Source organism: Schistocerca gregaria, chromosome 2, assembly GCF_023897955.1.
Source record: "Schistocerca gregaria isolate iqSchGreg1 chromosome 2, iqSchGreg1.2, whole genome shotgun sequence".
Classification (NCBI taxonomy): Eukaryota; Metazoa; Arthropoda; class Insecta; order Orthoptera; family Acrididae; genus Schistocerca; species Schistocerca gregaria.
The window spans coordinates 503943418-503959989 of record NC_064921.1 but is presented as its reverse complement, the minus strand read 5'-3'; the positions used below and the strand labels follow the sequence as shown (position 1 = coordinate 503959989).

At 43.4% G+C, this 16572-nt stretch overlaps 1 protein-coding gene across 3 annotated transcripts in view; it reads left to right on the top strand.

Annotated features, from left to right (window-relative positions):
* Positions 1–12746, top strand: part of LOC126328777 (dehydrogenase/reductase SDR family member 12-like) — a 90440-nt gene extending 77694 nt beyond the window's left edge. For all 3 annotated transcript variants that reach the window (XM_049996069.1, XM_049996068.1, XM_049996067.1), the window contains exon 9: positions 12162–12746. In XM_049996069.1, the coding sequence (XP_049852026.1) occupies positions 12162–12274 (113 nt within the window). In that variant the 3' untranslated portion in view covers positions 12275–12746. The remainder of the gene's footprint in view (positions 1–12161) is intronic.
* Positions 12747–16572: the final 3826 nt, after the last annotated feature.

Genomic DNA, 16572 nt, shown 5'->3' with positions numbered 1-16572 from the left:
AGCAGTGGTTAGAATACAAAGTTCCTTGAACAGGTTTCTACATGATGATCTTCAATTTACACTACTAATGATTCTTATCACATGATTTTGTACGCTAAAAACTTTTGCTCAGTTTGATGAGTTGCCCCAGAATATGATCCCATATGACATAATAGAATGAAAGTAAGCAAGGTATGCAAGTTTTTTATATTTATATCTCCTACATCTGACATCATTCTCACTGCAAATACAGACTTGTTTAGGCGCATAAGCAATTCTGTGGTATGTCTTCCCAACTGAATATATTATCGAGTTGTAATCCCAGCACTTCCACCAGCCTCCTGAAACAACACTTCGTCTGGCCAGATATCCTTCATTGTCAGCGTAGTTGTTGCCATGAGGCACTGTTATACCAAGTGGAAAGGCGCGTCGATCTTAGAGCATGAGATATGGTAACCTTAAGTCATTGACAACACACCTGATTACAGAATAGCTGCAGTAGTTAGGATCTACGAACTACCCGCTCTTGACCAAGTCCCCAAAACTTAACTCGTAACGAGATCCCTTCGAAGCAAATTGTCATAAAGATCTTCTATAAAGGCTTCGTACAACGATAAGAAATGTTACAGTTTATGGAATAATAACAGATACAGCCAAACTGTCTTGTTTCTTCTGTTTTATTTAACGTAACTTTGGTCACAGTTTTATTTAGCATTCACCACTCATTCACACTCTGATGTGGAGTATATGCGAGTGCCTGAACCCTAACTCCCAAGTTCCATTGAAACCCTTTGATGAACAGTTTTGGTTGCTCGATGCCACCAGTCAATGATAATGATACAGTATTTTGCTATTTCCTCTTCTAGTTTAACCACCGCCCTCCATGACTATGAATGTTTGTTAGGCGTAAGACAATTACACACTTCTCTCTCTGGTCCGCTATTATTAAGGGTTCGCGTAAAAGTTAGGGTTTTTTTCCTTTTCATAAATTGGAGCCAGCTCTCCGCGATATAAAAAAAAAAAAAACCACGGTCTCAATACCGCGTCCCTCATGAGATGCGTATAAATTTATCCCAGAATTGACTGCCCTGTAGGTGTACTCAGTTTAATGACCACACTTCGCTATCCACGATTTCGTGTAACTAAATGTCCTTTTGTTACTCCGACCGTATACTGTAGTTATTTAAAACTATATTTTCTCACAATGCACAATTAGCACTTCTTTACTTGTTTATTTCTAAGAGTAAATGAAAAAATTACGCCATATCATCGGCTTCGTTGATATAAAGCAAAACACCTCAATATGCCCAGTTTTACCTCTTCTTATAGGACCTGCTACCTTACTCATTAATTTACTACATATCATTTCCAATAACACTAAACAGGTATCGCCGTTATATTTTTTAATTCAAAAGCATGTTATTATTATTATGACCAAGCAAATTGTAACAAATCGCGCGGCGTGAGTTTTTAACAATAGCTTTACACTCACCCAGCCTTTATTCATGCAATATTATATATAAATATACAGACAGGACCGAAAGATCGATCTCTCTACTGTAACCAATAGAGGCAAATACGCTATTCAAGTTCAGTTACATCTATCTGGACTCTGGACTCATATTGTTACACTACATTCTGTGCCAGGGCACCGAGATCAGATAGCATATTCACTCCCCTGCTGTGTGCCGCCCCCCCCCCCCCCCACACACACACACACACAAAGCACTGGTTTGTGGATGTTCTCCTCGACATAGGTGGCCCATTACTTTTCTCCATCTGTGGCCCCAATATCCACTATGGCACCAGATACCAACTTGCAGCTAACAGCATGATGGAGCAGTTCCACCATACACTTAAAGCCGCCATAACATGTTATTCTTCTGAATGATCTTCTGTCCTACTGCAGGTACTTCTAGGCCTGCGGATCGAACACAGAATTGACCTGAGAACTTTTGCTGCCAAGTGGATATAGGGACGGACACTCATCATTCCCAGCAGTATTTTTGGAAGCAACCCCGCTTCCTCCTTAGCACCACCCAAAGTTTTGTGCAGCATCTCCAGGGCTTATGGCCCAACTGCAACCAACACCTCTGCAATGTAATGGTGAGCCCCGTACCTTCATCCACCATCGCCTCACAGCTTGCTCACATGTCATGCTTTGGGAGGATATATACCAGCTGCCACTTCATCTTCAGTATTTGGACATTCTCTGTTAGTCTAAATGGGTTCACAACAACAGTCGCCATACACAGGTTCAAGCTGCCAATGTCATAGAGCCCCCTCCAGCCAACAAGAGCAGCACCACCGAGGTGGAGTTGCCCCTGCCTACCACCACCACCACCTCCAGTTGCAACACAGACACTACACCCGATAAGGCGCGGGCCAAACATCATCCTGAGCTGGGGACTGGTAAGTGCCGCCAGTCTCCCCGTCACCGTAAGTTCTGGGCATGCTTCAGTGATCACCACATGGCATGGTGGTGGAGCATTGTGTATCTCAGGGAAAGGGGATCTGGGCTTGATCGCCCGGATTGCGAGGACGGGATAAACTTCTATTAAAAAAAAAAAAAAAAAAAAAAAAAAAACCTCAAGGAGTGCTGTGCTGTGCAGTGATGGGATGCTTGGCTGTTGAGGTGGAACAGTCATTAGCAGGCAGTCTCAGGGGAACCTGCTGCACCTCAATTGTATAAGGTTTACTCAGGCGGGCAGGGCTCTGTCTGAGTGGACCCTTATTTCCCTAGCTGCATGTGGGACCGAGATGGAACCCTCGAAATCATCATCTTCTCCTCCTAGCGGGAAGGGTGAACCACCTGGGAGTATTTATACCCATTCATCCAAAAGAATGAGAGAGCCTAGTCCTCCTGATAGCAAGAATACTTTGGACTGCAGTAACAGGGCTCATGGAGTCATGAATAAACATGTGTTTCTGGTGATAAAGAGGAAGGAGGGGACATTTGAAAAAGTGTTCCCCTTTTATATCTATAAAGATTTGGAGGGCCTTGCTGGAATACTAAAATGTATAAAATTATTACATAATGGCTCATTGTTGGTCGAATCTAACATATCAAAGCAGGTAGGCCTTCTTAAGAAATCGCAGAAACTGGGTGACTATGATATCATTGTTGAGATGCACACCTTTCTCAACTCCAATAAGTGCGTTGTCACATGCTGAGGTATCATGGATATGGACATAACAGAACTGAAGCAAGAATGGACATCTCGGGCAATAGTTGATGTGGAGCAACGAACTCGGAGGAATAATGAAGACTGCCACTTTCATTGTCACATTAAATTCTCCGACACTGCCTGAACATATTATGGCAGGGTTCCTTTGACTTAATGTTCGACTTCACATTCCAAACCCTATGCAGTGCTTTAAATGCCACATTTGGCCATACAATTATGAGTTGTGGAGGTGAAGCGATCTTTGGGAACTGCAGAAAAGCCTGTCATGACACTGGCACTGACTGCCCCTCTCTGGCGATCTGCATCAACTGCTCTGTGAACTACCCAGTCTGGAGCCGAGACTGCCCTGTTTTTGTTGAAGAACGTAAAATACAGGAGATAAAAGTGACCAAGCAGATCCCTATGCTGAATCCAAAAAAGAACATAAGGCAACGAAACCTAACCCCCTGTCTTTGCCACCTCATATTCTTCTGTGATTCAGAAACCTATTCCCAAGGCAGACGCTTCGACACAGACGACACGTAGTGTGCCTGTATCCATCACAAGCACCTCTACTTGCACGTTTACATGTCAAGGGAAAAAGAGTAAGGACAAAGCAATCCAGGCAGCTGCACCAGGAAAGACAAACAGTTCCGCAGCGAGCATACAGAAGGTAAAAGACAGGCAGAGTGCCTCTCAACGCTCCCTTTCCCCCTCTTCCTCGAAAGGACAGGGTGCAGGGTAAGGCTCAGGACGTTTGGGCCAAAAGCTGTCCCAAGCACTGTTAGACATCATTCTTTCCCAACTGACTGATAAGTAGGATATCATGGAGTATGATGCCTCGGGTCCAGGCAGCCCCTCTATGTCCCCTTGCTCTTAAAGTTCTTCACATCCCTGGTACAAAGGTAAGGGTAAATTAAAACCTCACTGATGACATGCCTTCCATACTACAGTGGAACATGATTGGGTTCAGCACTTATATGGAGGAACTGAAACTCTTTACACAGGCATGTCCCTTGTGCTTCTGTTTACAAGAAATACATTTTTAAGATATAGATGTCCCTGTGCTATAGGGATATATGCTGTACGACAAGGATGACCTATCAGGGAAGAGGGCCAAAGGAGATGTCGCAGCGTTAGTCACTGATACGCACCACTCATCTGTTCTCCCCTTGGCTACTGACCTGCAGGCAGTTGCAGTTCAAATGAACATGTGTCGAAGGATCACTATTTGCTCACTATATTTACCTCTGAAAGATGCACTAGACTCTGCAGCTCTCACGAGTCTTATCACACAACTCCTCCTCCTGGGAGACTTCAGTGCCCATCATGTCCTGTGGGGCTCATCCAATACTTACCCTGGGGTCAGGTTTTAGAGGGCCTCAAGATGTCTCATGAGCTGTGCATCCTCAACACGGGTACTCACAAGCATTTCTCTACTGCTACTAGGTTATTCTCAGCTATTGACATCTCTGTTCTTCCACCCTCACCGACTCTGTTCAGTAGGAGGTCACTGACTACCTTCATTCCAGAGACCACTATCCAATCCGCCGTCATCTACTAAATGGCTCACCACCTAAAGTTAAACCCCCAAAATGGATGGTCAACAGGGCTAACTGGACGTGTGTCAGCCAGCTGGCTGTGTTTGAACACTGCGACAATGTCCAAGGATGGGTGGACCACATCACGCGAGTGATCCATTGTGCTGCTGACTACTTCATCCCACAGTCCTCAGATCATCTTAGGAGGTGACCAGTACCATGGTGGACAGATTAGTGCCATTCTGCAATCTGGGATAGGCGTGCTGCTCTTCGGCATTTTAAATGCTGACCGACAGTGGACAACCTTAGGGCCTTTAGAGTCGTGAGGGCCAAGGCTCGAAGCATCATTAGGGAGAGTAAGGAAAGGTCGTTGCAAGTGTTCCTGGACTCCATCAATCATTCCACTTCGCCTATAAAAGAATGGGAAGCCATCTGGAGGATTTGCGGTAAACGCAGCCATTCATCGATAGCAGCATTGCTGAAACGGGTGCCTCCAAACAACACCCAGAGACATTGCAAGACACTGGCTGAACATTTTGCACAAACTACTGCCAATGGAAGCCAGGATCCGGCGTTTCGTCACTATCAAATGGCTGTAAAGACGGAAAAGTTGGACTTACGGTCCAACAGTTCTGAGACCTACAACTCCCCTTCCTCTATGTGGGAGCTCAAATCGGCACCGACTGAGATTCGTTGACACTACACCCGTCGTGACCAAATGCAGTTCTGTATGCTTCGACATTTGCCAGTGGTATCAAAGGATTTTCTCCTCAAATGTTTTTATGTAATATAGCAGACAGACAGCTTCCCCAGCTCCTGGAGGGAGGCAATTAATAAAATTGTGGACAATTTACACACATTATAGTACAGATGATTATGAAAGACATTTAAAACTCCATGTTCCAGAAAATCTTGGAACATGGAGAAGTGTTTAATAATAAATTACTTTTAATCTGTTTTTAAAAGTGCAGTTTCACAATTCCTGTGTATGTATACTGATTGCTTGTTAAAGAGGTGTCGAGGGGGAAATAAACCTTTGGCAAAGCTTTGAAAGAGAGTTGCTCAAAACATACAATTGGTAGAGCATTGCCAACAGTAGTCAGGTATTGTGTTCCCAGTGCCAGTTTAGCAACCAGTTTTAAGATGCGGCAGACTCTCAGATTGGCTATCCTAGAATAATAGCTGTTTTCTCAACTTTGAGCAAGGATAGCAAAAATAAATAATTATGTTGTTGGTTTGTTAGAGATTAGAAACAAAATGTTGTTGTCTTCAGTCCTGAGACTGGTTTGATGCAGCTCTCCATGCTACTTTATCCTGTGCAAGCGTCTTTATCTCCCAGTACCTACTGCAGCCTACATCCTTCTGAATCTGCTTAGTGTATTCATTTCTTGGTCTCCCTCTACAACTTTTACCCTCCAATACTAAATTGGTGATCCCTTGATGCCTCAGAACATGTCCTACCAACGGGTCCCTTCTTTTTGTCAAGTTGTGCCACAAACCCCTCTTCTCCCCAATTCTATTCAATACCTGCTCATTAGTTATATGATCTACCCATCTAATCTTCAGCATTCTTCTGTAGTGCCACATTTCAATACCTTCTATTCTCTTCTTGTCCAAACTATTTTTCGTCCATGTTTCACTTCCATACAAATACTTCTAGAAGCGACTTCGTGACACTCAAATCTGTACTCGACGTTAACAAATTTCCCTTCTTCAGAAATGCTTTCCTTGCCATTGCCAGTCTACATTTTATATCCTCTCTACTTCGACCATTGTCAGTTATTTTGCTCCCCAAATAGCAAAACTCATCTACTACTTTATGTGTCTCATTTCCTAATCTAATTCCCTCAGCATCACCCGACTTATTTCGACTACATTCCATTATCCTCGTTTCGCTTTTGTTGATGTTCATCTTATATCCTCCTTTCAAGACACTGTCCATTCCATTCAACTGCTCTTCCAAGTCCTTTGCTGTCTCTGACAGAATTACAGTGTCAACGGCAAACCTCAAGGTTTTTATTTCTTCTCCACGGATTTTAATACCCACTCCGAATTTTTCTTTTGTTTCCTTTACTGCTTGCTCAATTTTCAGATTGAATAACATCGGCGAGAGCCTACAACCCTGTGTCACTCCCTTCCCAACCATTGCTTCCCTTTCATGTCCTTAGACTCTTACAACTGCCATCTGGTTTCTGTACAAATTGTATATAGCCTTTTGCTCCCTGTATTTTACCCCTGCCACCTTTAGAATTTGAAAGAGAGTATTCCATTCAACATTGTCAAAGGCTTTCTTTAAGTCTACAAATTCTAGAAACGTAGGTTTGCCTTTCCTTAACCTTTCTTCCAAGATAAGTCGTAGGGTCCGTATTGCCTCACGTATTCCAATATTTCTACGGGATCTGAACTGATCTTCCCCGAGGTCGGCTTCTACCATATTTTCTATTTGTCTGTAAAGAATTTGCATTAGTATTTTGGAGCTTTTGGGATTGGAATTATTATATTCTTCTTGAAGTCTGAGGGTATTTCACCTGTCTCATACATCTTGCTCATCAGATGGTAGCGTTTTGTCAGGACTGGTTCTCCCAAGGCTGTCAGCAGTTCTAATGGAATGTTGTCTACTCCTGGGGCCTTGTTTCGACTCAGGTCTTTCAGTGCTATGTCAAACTCTTCACGCAGTATCATATCTCCCATTTCATCTTCATCCTCTTCAATTTCCATAATATTGTCCACAGGTACATCGCCCTTATATAGACCCTCTATATACTCCTTCCACCTTTCTGCTTTCCCTTCTTCTTTTAGAACTGGGTTTCCATCTGAGCTCTTGATATTCATAGAAGTAGTTCTCTTTTCTCCAAATGCCTCTTTAATTTTCCTGTAGGCAGTATCTATCTTACCCCTAGTGAGATAAGCCTCTAAATCCTTACATTTGCCCTCTGGCCATCCCTGCTTAGCCATTTTTCACTTCCTGTCAATCTTTTTTGAGACGTTCGTATTCCTTTTTGCCTGTTTCATTTACTGCAATTTTGTATTTTCTCCTTTCATCAATTAAATTTAATGTTTCGTCTGTTACCCAAGGATTTCTACTACCCCTTGTCTTTTTACCTACTTGATCCTCTGCTGCCTTTAGTACTTCATCCCTCAAAGCTACCCATTGTTCTTCTACTGTGTTTCTTTCCCCCATTCCTGTCAATTGTTCCCATATGCTCTCCCTGAAACTCTGTACAACCTCTGGCTCTTTCAGTTTATCCAGGTCTCATCTCCTTAATTTCCCACATTTTTGCAGTTTCTTCAGTTTTAATCTACAGGTCATAACCAATAGATTGTGGTCAGAGTCCACATCTGCCGCTGGAAATTTCTTACAAACCTGGTTCCTAAATCTCTGTCTTACCATTATACACTCCTGGAAATTGAAATAAGAACACCGTGAATTCATTGTCCCAGGAAGGGGAAACTTTATTGACACATTCCTGGGGTCAGATACATCACATGATCACACTGACAGAACCACAGGCACATAGACACAGGCAACAGAGCATGCACAATGTCGGCACTAGTACAGTGTATATCCACCTTTCGCAGCAATGCAGGCTGCTATTCTCCCATGGAGACGATCATAGAGATGCTGGATGTAGTCCTGTGGAACGGCTTGCCATGCCATTTCCACCTGGCGCCTCAGTTGGACCAGCGTTCGTGCTGGACGTGCAGACCGCGTGAGACGACGCTTCACCCAGTCCCAAACATGCTCAATGGGGGACAGATCCGGAGATCTTGCTGGCCAGGGTAGTTGACTTACACCTTCTAGAGCACGTTGGGTGGCACGGGATACATGCGGACGTGCATTGTCCTGTTGGAACAGCAAGTTCCCTTGCCGGTCTAGGAATGATAGAACGATGGGTTCGATGACGGTTTGGATGTACCATGCACTATTCAGTGTCCCCTCGACGATCACCAGAGGTGTACGGCCAGTGTAGGAGATCGCTCCCCACACCATGATGCCGGGTGTTGGCCCTGTGTGCCTCGGTCGTATGCAGTCCTGATTGTGGCGCTCACCTGCACGGTGCCAAACACGCATACGGCCATCATTGGCACCAAGGCAGAAGCGACTCTTATCGCTGAAGACGACACGTCTCCATTCATCCCTCCATTCACGCCTGTCGCGACACCACTGAAGGCGGGCTGCACGATGTTGGGGCATGAGCGGAAGACGGCCTAACGGTGTGCGGGACCGTAGCCCAGCTTCGTGGAGACGGTTTCGAATGGTCCTCGCTGATACCCCAGGAGCAACAGTGTCCCTAATTTGCTGGGAAGTGGCGGTGCAGTCCCCTACGGTACTGCGTAGGATCCTACGGTCTTGGCGTGCATCTGTGCGTCGCTGCGGTCCGGTCCCAGGTCGACGGGCACGTGCACCTTCCGCCGACCACTGGCGACAACATCGATGTTCTGTGGAGACCTCACACCCCACGTGTTGAGCAATTCGGCGGTACGTCCACCCGGCCTCCCGTATGCCCACTATACGCCCTCGCTCAAAGTCCGTCAACTGCACATACTGTTCACGTCCACGCTGTCGCGGCATGCTGCCAGTGTTAAAGACTGCGATGGAGCTCCATATGCCACGGCAAACTGGCTGACACTGACGGCAAACTGGCTGACACTGACGGCGGCGGTGAACAAATGCTGCGCAGCTAGCGCCATTCGACGGCCAACACCGCGGTTCCTGGTGTGTCCGCCGTGCCGTGCGTGTGATCATTGCTTGTACAGCCCTCTCGCAGTGTCCGGAGCAAGTATGGTGGGTCTGACACACCGGTGTCAATGTGTTCTTTTTTCCATTTCCAGGAGTGTATAATCTATCTGATACCTTTTAGTATCTCCAGGGTTCTTCCATGTATACAACCTTGTTTTATGATTCTTAAACCAAGTGTTAGCTACGATTAAGTTATGCTCTATGCAAAATTCTACCAGGCGACTTCATCTTTAATTTCCTAACCCCAATCCATATTCACCTACTATGTTTCCTTCTCTCCCTTTTCCTACTATCGAATTCCAGACACCCATGACTATTAAATTTTCGTCTCCGTTCACTACCTGTATAATTTCTTTTATCTCATCATATATTTCATCAATTTCATCATCATCTGCAGAGCTAGTTGGCATATAAACTTGTACTACTGTAGTAGGCATGGGCTTTGTGTCTATCTTGGCCACAATAATACGTTCACTATGCTGCTTGTTGTAGCTTACCTGCACTCCTATTTTTTTATTTGCTATTAAACCTCCTACTGCATTACCCCTATTTGATGATGTATTTATAACCCTGTATTCACCTAACCAAAAGTCTTGTTCCTCCTGCCACTGAACTTCACTAATTCCCACTATATCTAACTTTAACCTATCCATTTTCCTTTTTAAATTTTCTAACCTACCTGCCCAATTAAGGGATCTGACATTCCACGCTCCGATCCATAGAACGCCAGTTTTCTTTCTCCTGATAAGGATGTCCCCTTGAGTAGTCCCTGTCCGGAGATCCGAATGGGGGACTATTTTACCTCGGGAATATTTTACCCAAGAGGACGCCATCATCATTTAACCATACAGTAAAGTAAAGCTGCATGCCCTTGGGAAAAATTATGGCTGTAGGTACCAGCCTAGCAAGGCCGTTTTGGTTAGTGTTACAAGGGCAGATCAGTCAATTATCCAGACTGTTGCCCTGCAACTACTGAAAAGGCTGCTACCCCTATTCAGGAACCACATGTTTGTCTGGTCTCTCAACAGATACCCATCCATTGTGGTTGCACCTACGGTACGGCTATGTGTATCACTGAGGCAGGCAAACCTTCCCACCAACAGCAAGATGCATGGTTCTAATTCTGAATTGTTGATAGATTTGAGAGACATTTATGGCTATAATAAATCTACTTGGGATTAAGTTTTATGCACAGTCAAAAGATGAGACAAAAGTGAATTTCACATAGTTAGGTGTGTTCTCTGGAATTCGAAGTGGAGTTCTCTATCTAAAATGAGTCTTGAAAAAGTCATTATGCAGGAATTCAAAATAAATTAAAAGCTTACATCAATAGCTGTGATGTACACAATTTTTTTTAGTACATATTTTTTAAATGTGATGCATACTATAGAATATAATGTAACTGTAACAGTAATAAGTTTTTGAAAGTAGTGGTTACTACAAGGGTGGTGTGAGAAAATCTCAGAATGGAATAGAAAAAAAGTACTTACATCACTAAAACTTTTTTATTTTTCAATGTAGTCTCCTTGTAGATTAATGCACTTGGTCCATGCCATTCCAGAGCTTTGAGCCCATCTCGAAAATGAGTTTCCTCCAGGCCTGCAAAATAGTTGTCAACTCCGGCTATCAGTTCTTTTTTGCAGTGAATCTTTGTCCGCTGAGAACAATTTTCAGTTTTGGGAAGAGATGGAAGTCTGATGGGCCATATCAGTGAATAAGGCGGATGTGGTAACTATTCATACCTTAGTTCGTGTAATTTTGTCATGGTGACGGCACATGTGTGCGGGCAGGAATTGTCTTGTCGTGGCACCCATCTTGCAGATAGTATTTTTAGTTCTTCAGTTAAAATGTGATACACCCTTTCAGGTGGCACCTGGTAATCAGGAGCAATTTCTTGCACTTTCAATCGGCAATCCTCCATGACCATATTGTGCACTTTTGCAATGATTCCTGGAGTAATGACACGTCTTGGCCGACCCCTGCGCAGATCATCTAAGCTCTGCTGACCAAATTTAATTTTGTTTGTCCACTTGGCAACATTTGAATGTGAAGGAGCAGAGTCCCCTGATGTATTCTGGAAATTGGCATGAATGTCCTTTGCTTTCATACCTTTCTTTATGAAGTACTTAATCACTGCTCGAATCTCGATTTCCCCCCCCCCCCCCCCCCCCCCAAATCTTCAATCTTCGCAAATCACTACGCGAAAACAACAACAGAGCCATGTCACTGCCACAGCTCTCTTCCAAGAGCACTGACTTAGCATGTGTCTACAGGCAACAGTCCAGTGAATATCACGTGAACAACTCGTGCTAGTTCTGACCTCTTGTGGTGCTTCCGAGAGCTTTTCAGACCCCCTCGTATGTAAGCTAAGTAAGATGTTCACTAACAGCTAATTCGTTGCCAGCTAGAGTAATTCAAATGCAACACCAGCTACAGTAATTCAAATGCAAAAATGCACTCCCTCTCTCCCCCCTCTCACCCCCTCCCTCTCTCCCCCCTCTCACCCCCTCCCTTTCCCCCCTCTCACCCCCTCCCTCTCTCCCCCCCCTCCCTCACCCCCCTCCCTCTCTCTCTGCCCCTCCACTTCTCCTTCCACCCCGTCCCCCTCTCCCTGTGCACGTGTGTGTGTGTGTGTGTGTGTGTGTGTGTGTGTGTGTGTGTGTGTGTGTGTGTGTGTGTGCGCGCGCTCGCGCATTTTTCTCTGTATATCAAAAGGCACCTCAATGATTTCAGATCGAACACCTGTACCAACTCATTTGCCCTTGGCCTGGACTAAGACATCAAAAGAAGAAGAAGAAAAGTTCATGAAGCAGCTTGAGGAATTGCTTGAGAAATTTAGAAGTTAATCAGTATTTGAAAATATGAGATGAGCACACATGTGAGTGATATGATGCACTCTTACATGTTTCCTGTGAGAATATCTTAACTTTAAAGAAAGTGTTTAACTGGTTGAGTAACTAAAAGACCTGAATGTTTGTGTACACAAAATGTATAAGATTTTGTAAGACAACTAAAGGCATTGTTAATAATTTCAACAAGATTTGTGTGTAGGCACAAAATTTTGTATATTCTACTTTTTAAGCGTAACAGTAACACCAGTCCGTTGCCTTGTCACCATGTATTGTGACTTCTAGTTATAGGAAATATTGATCCATGTTTTATTGTGATGTGGAACTTGTGAAGAGTATAGCAGTGTTTGTTATTTTATTTTTTATGAAACAGAGAGCCTAATTTAAGCATTTATTCGCTTGTAAATGTGTCATTTGTTGTTGGAAAAAATCATGTTTTATGTATGCAATATAGTTAACAAATTGAGAACACAGGGCTTTTATTTCATGGCATGCCCTAACTTTGGACTAGTTGTCATAATGCTACCACAAATATAACAACAGTCTCAAAAGCGTGGCATCTGTCTCGAATAATGTCTGCACCTTCTATAGTATGCCATCTGTTCTATTCCAAAAATTAATCAATTTTTAAAAATATTGTGTGTTTGGATAGATAAAAAATCTACTCACCAAGCCATGGCAGGAGAACACAAATACAAAAGGCATTAAAGTTTGCAAGCTTTTGGAGCCAGTGGCTACTACTTCCGGCAGAAGGGTTGAAGGGGAAGGAAAAGGCGTGAAGCAAAATGATCGGTTGAGGTTTACGAAAAGGAGTAGAGTTTGGAAAAGTCACCCAGAACCCCATGTCATGGGAGATTCACCATTTGGGACGAGAGGGAAAGACTGATTGTTGGGGACTGCACTGGACGGGATTTGAAAATGTGAAAGCTTAAAGGTGGAAGATAAGGTAATACGCAAAACAGTGATTACTGCCAAGGCATCATGCACGAGTTAAGAAGAGCAAAAACTAAGTTGTACATGTTAGAGGTGGGACAGAGACGTCGAAAACTAGACAGGTTGGAAAATGAAACGTAGAAAAGTAAAAGGGAGTCAATAAAGGAATAGTTATTGTGAAGAAATCCTGATACGAAAGAAACTAATATATATTAAGGCCAGGTGGGTGGCAAGAACCAAGAAAATATTGCAACACCAGTTCTAACCCATGCACAGTTCGGAGAAACTGGTGTCTGGGGGAAGAATTCATATTTCACCTATGGTTAAACAGGTACCTAAGTCACACCTGTTAAGCTGTTGAGCATGCACTGCAATGGGATATTGTGTGTTGCCACTATACACCCTCTGCTTATTCCCATGCATCCCTACTGGTAACTTGGTGATAGTCATGCCAATGTAAAAGGCTGAACAGTTTTTACATAACAGTAGGTATATGATCTGTGTCATTTCTAAGTGGTTCTTCCTGTGATAGTACATGTTTTGCCAGTTACACCGCTGGTATAGTTGGTGGTAGGAGGGTGCGTAGAGCAAGTCATACAGTGGGGACAGTCACAGGGGTAGGAGCCATAGAGTAGGGAGATGTGTGCAGAAGGAGCATAGGGTTTGAAAAGAATATTACGGCGATCAAGAGGGTGATGGAAAGCTACTCTATGTATGGTAGGCAAAATGTCGGACTGAATGGACCTCATTTCAGGCCATGACGTTGCGAAGTTATAACCTTGACGAAGTAGCTGATTAATACATTCAAGACCAGGATAATACTTAGTGACAACTTATGTGCTCCTCAGTTGTCTTTTGGAGGGATCATCAATACCAGGATTGGATGTGATCACCCTAGAAATCTGCTTTTGAACTATTCTGATAGAGTAATTACATCCAGAGAAGGGTGGTGTATAGCCGTAAAGTGTCAGCATCTGCCAAATTCGTTTGCCTTGAATGCCAAGACTGTATGGGAGGGAACATTTGACATGGAAATGATGGCAGCTGTCGAAAGGTAAGTACTGTTGTTTGTTAGCAGATTTAATGTTAACAAAACTGTGTAACTGACCTTCGGTAGGGATGAGATCAGCGTCAAAGAAAGTAGTGTGGGAGTATGAAGAGGACCATATGAAATTTAATTGAAAGACTGCAGGAATTTTAACAGGTCAGCCTCACCGAGTCAATACGGCAAAAATATCCTCAATGTATCTAAAGCAAACCAGGGGCTGAAGGATTATGGGTCCCTGGAATGCCTCCCTCAAGTGATCCATGGAAGGGGTGATGCAGGAAGGAGCCATCCTGGTTCCCATGACTGTGCCCCTGATCTGTTTGTATGTCTGCCACCTCGAAGGTAAAGTTGTTGTTGGTAAGTATAAAATTGATTAAGGTGAGCAAGAAGGATGTCATAGGTTTGGAATCAGATGGGTGCTGACGGAGGAAATGTTCAGCAACAGACCGGGGATGTTGATTATAGAGGGAGGTGGCAAAAGTGGTGACAAGCAAGGTGTGTGTTGGGAGTGAGCCAGGCACAATTTCAGACAATCTAGGAAGTGGTTGGTGTCTTTAATATAGCAGGAAAATCTTTGTGCTACGAGTTGCGGGTGTTGATCAACTAAGGCCGATATATGTTCAATGGGGGTCATTCCCAAGTGTCTGACAGATGTTGAATGCATCTACCATAGTTTCTCAAGGAGTCCACAAAAATCCACTTGCCATGCAGCTCAACAGCTCAGCATGTCCCCAGTGTCTATCTGGCATGTGTTGCATGTTTAGACATGGCACCATACAAAATTCAGCTACTGCAAGTTCTTCATGAAGATGACAAACAACGATGTGTCGAGTTCTGTTATTTCATTCTCGACAAGATGGAGGATGACAGTATTCTTACAGGCTTAGTGTTAAGTGATGAGGCAACATTCCATTTAAATTGAAAGGTGAACTATCAATGTGAGAATATGGGGTACGGAACAATTACACGACGTTGTACAACATGGGAGGCACTCTCCAAATTTTAATATGTTTTGTGCAGTTTCACGGGAGAACATGTTTGGTCCATTTTTCTTTGCCAAGAACTCTGTTATAGGAAGCACATATCTCAATATGCTTGAGAACTTTCTTTTCCCACAGCTGGAGACTGATTCGAATGACTTCATTTACCAATGGGATGGGACACCGCCACACTGCCATCTCGAAGTGTGGGAATTTTTAAATCAAAGTATTACTGAATGATGGATTGGTCAAACTGGACCAAATGATTCAGTCTTGCTACCCTGCCAATTCTTTCCGTAGCAGGACCCCTTTAATTGTTACCCTGCCAATTCTTTCCATAGAAGGACCCCCTTGATTGCTACCCAAGGTCGCTGAACATGACTGTATGTGATTATTTCTTGTTAAGAGACTTTTGTTTATGTGCCTCCATTACCAACAACAGTGAATGAACTGAGACATTATGTAACAGCAGCTTTGGAAGCTGTAACTCAAAACATGCTCGCTGCAGAGTGGGAACAATTAGAACACCACATTGACACAAGCCGTGTGTTTCAAGGAAAGGTATGCAAAACAACTTTCCGAGGCTCCCATTCATCAAAAAACAAAATTCATTGTATCTGTGTATTAGTTTCAGAGATAGATGCCAAATTGGATGATTCTTCTTGATATGCCCTGTATTACATCCAGATACAGGGACACCCAGTGTTAGATGTTTGGGAGTATCTCCAAGAGACAAGCAGGTTTCCAGAAAGAGATAGTAGGACCTTAGTTCTGAATGCACAAATGCATGTTTTTGAAAGGAATGAATATGTGAAGGGACTCATCATGAAAAGAAAAGAGGGTTTGGAGTGTTAGGGATAGTGAGTGTGGGGAAAAAAAGAAGCAGAGGGTGGAGAAAGAGAAAAAAAAACAGAAGAAAAGTTTGGAAAATTTCATACGAGAATTGTGAGAACAGACAAGGATTAACAAGAGGTAATGAGTGGGCGACAATTTCTCACCAGAAAAGTGCCTGATATGATAAGAAATAGTTATTGCTGGAAAATAAAAAATTATTGGGAAAGTCATGGAAAACAAACACATTTTAAAAACTGGGCAAACAGAAAGAGGAAGTCTTTGGGGATAATGTAATCTAGTTGGCAGATAAAGTAATGTAGGAGTTGGCAGTAAAGGTCAATCAGAGCAGCTTGGCAAGAAACAAAAGCACGAAAAAGTGAAAGAATTACATAGAAGCCTAGTAAGTGGATGGTGGGAATGAAAACAGCTGTCAAATTTGCAAATAAATCTGTGAAAGATGATTGGGAGATGGCCCTATAGTGAAGTGAACTGTAAAAAAA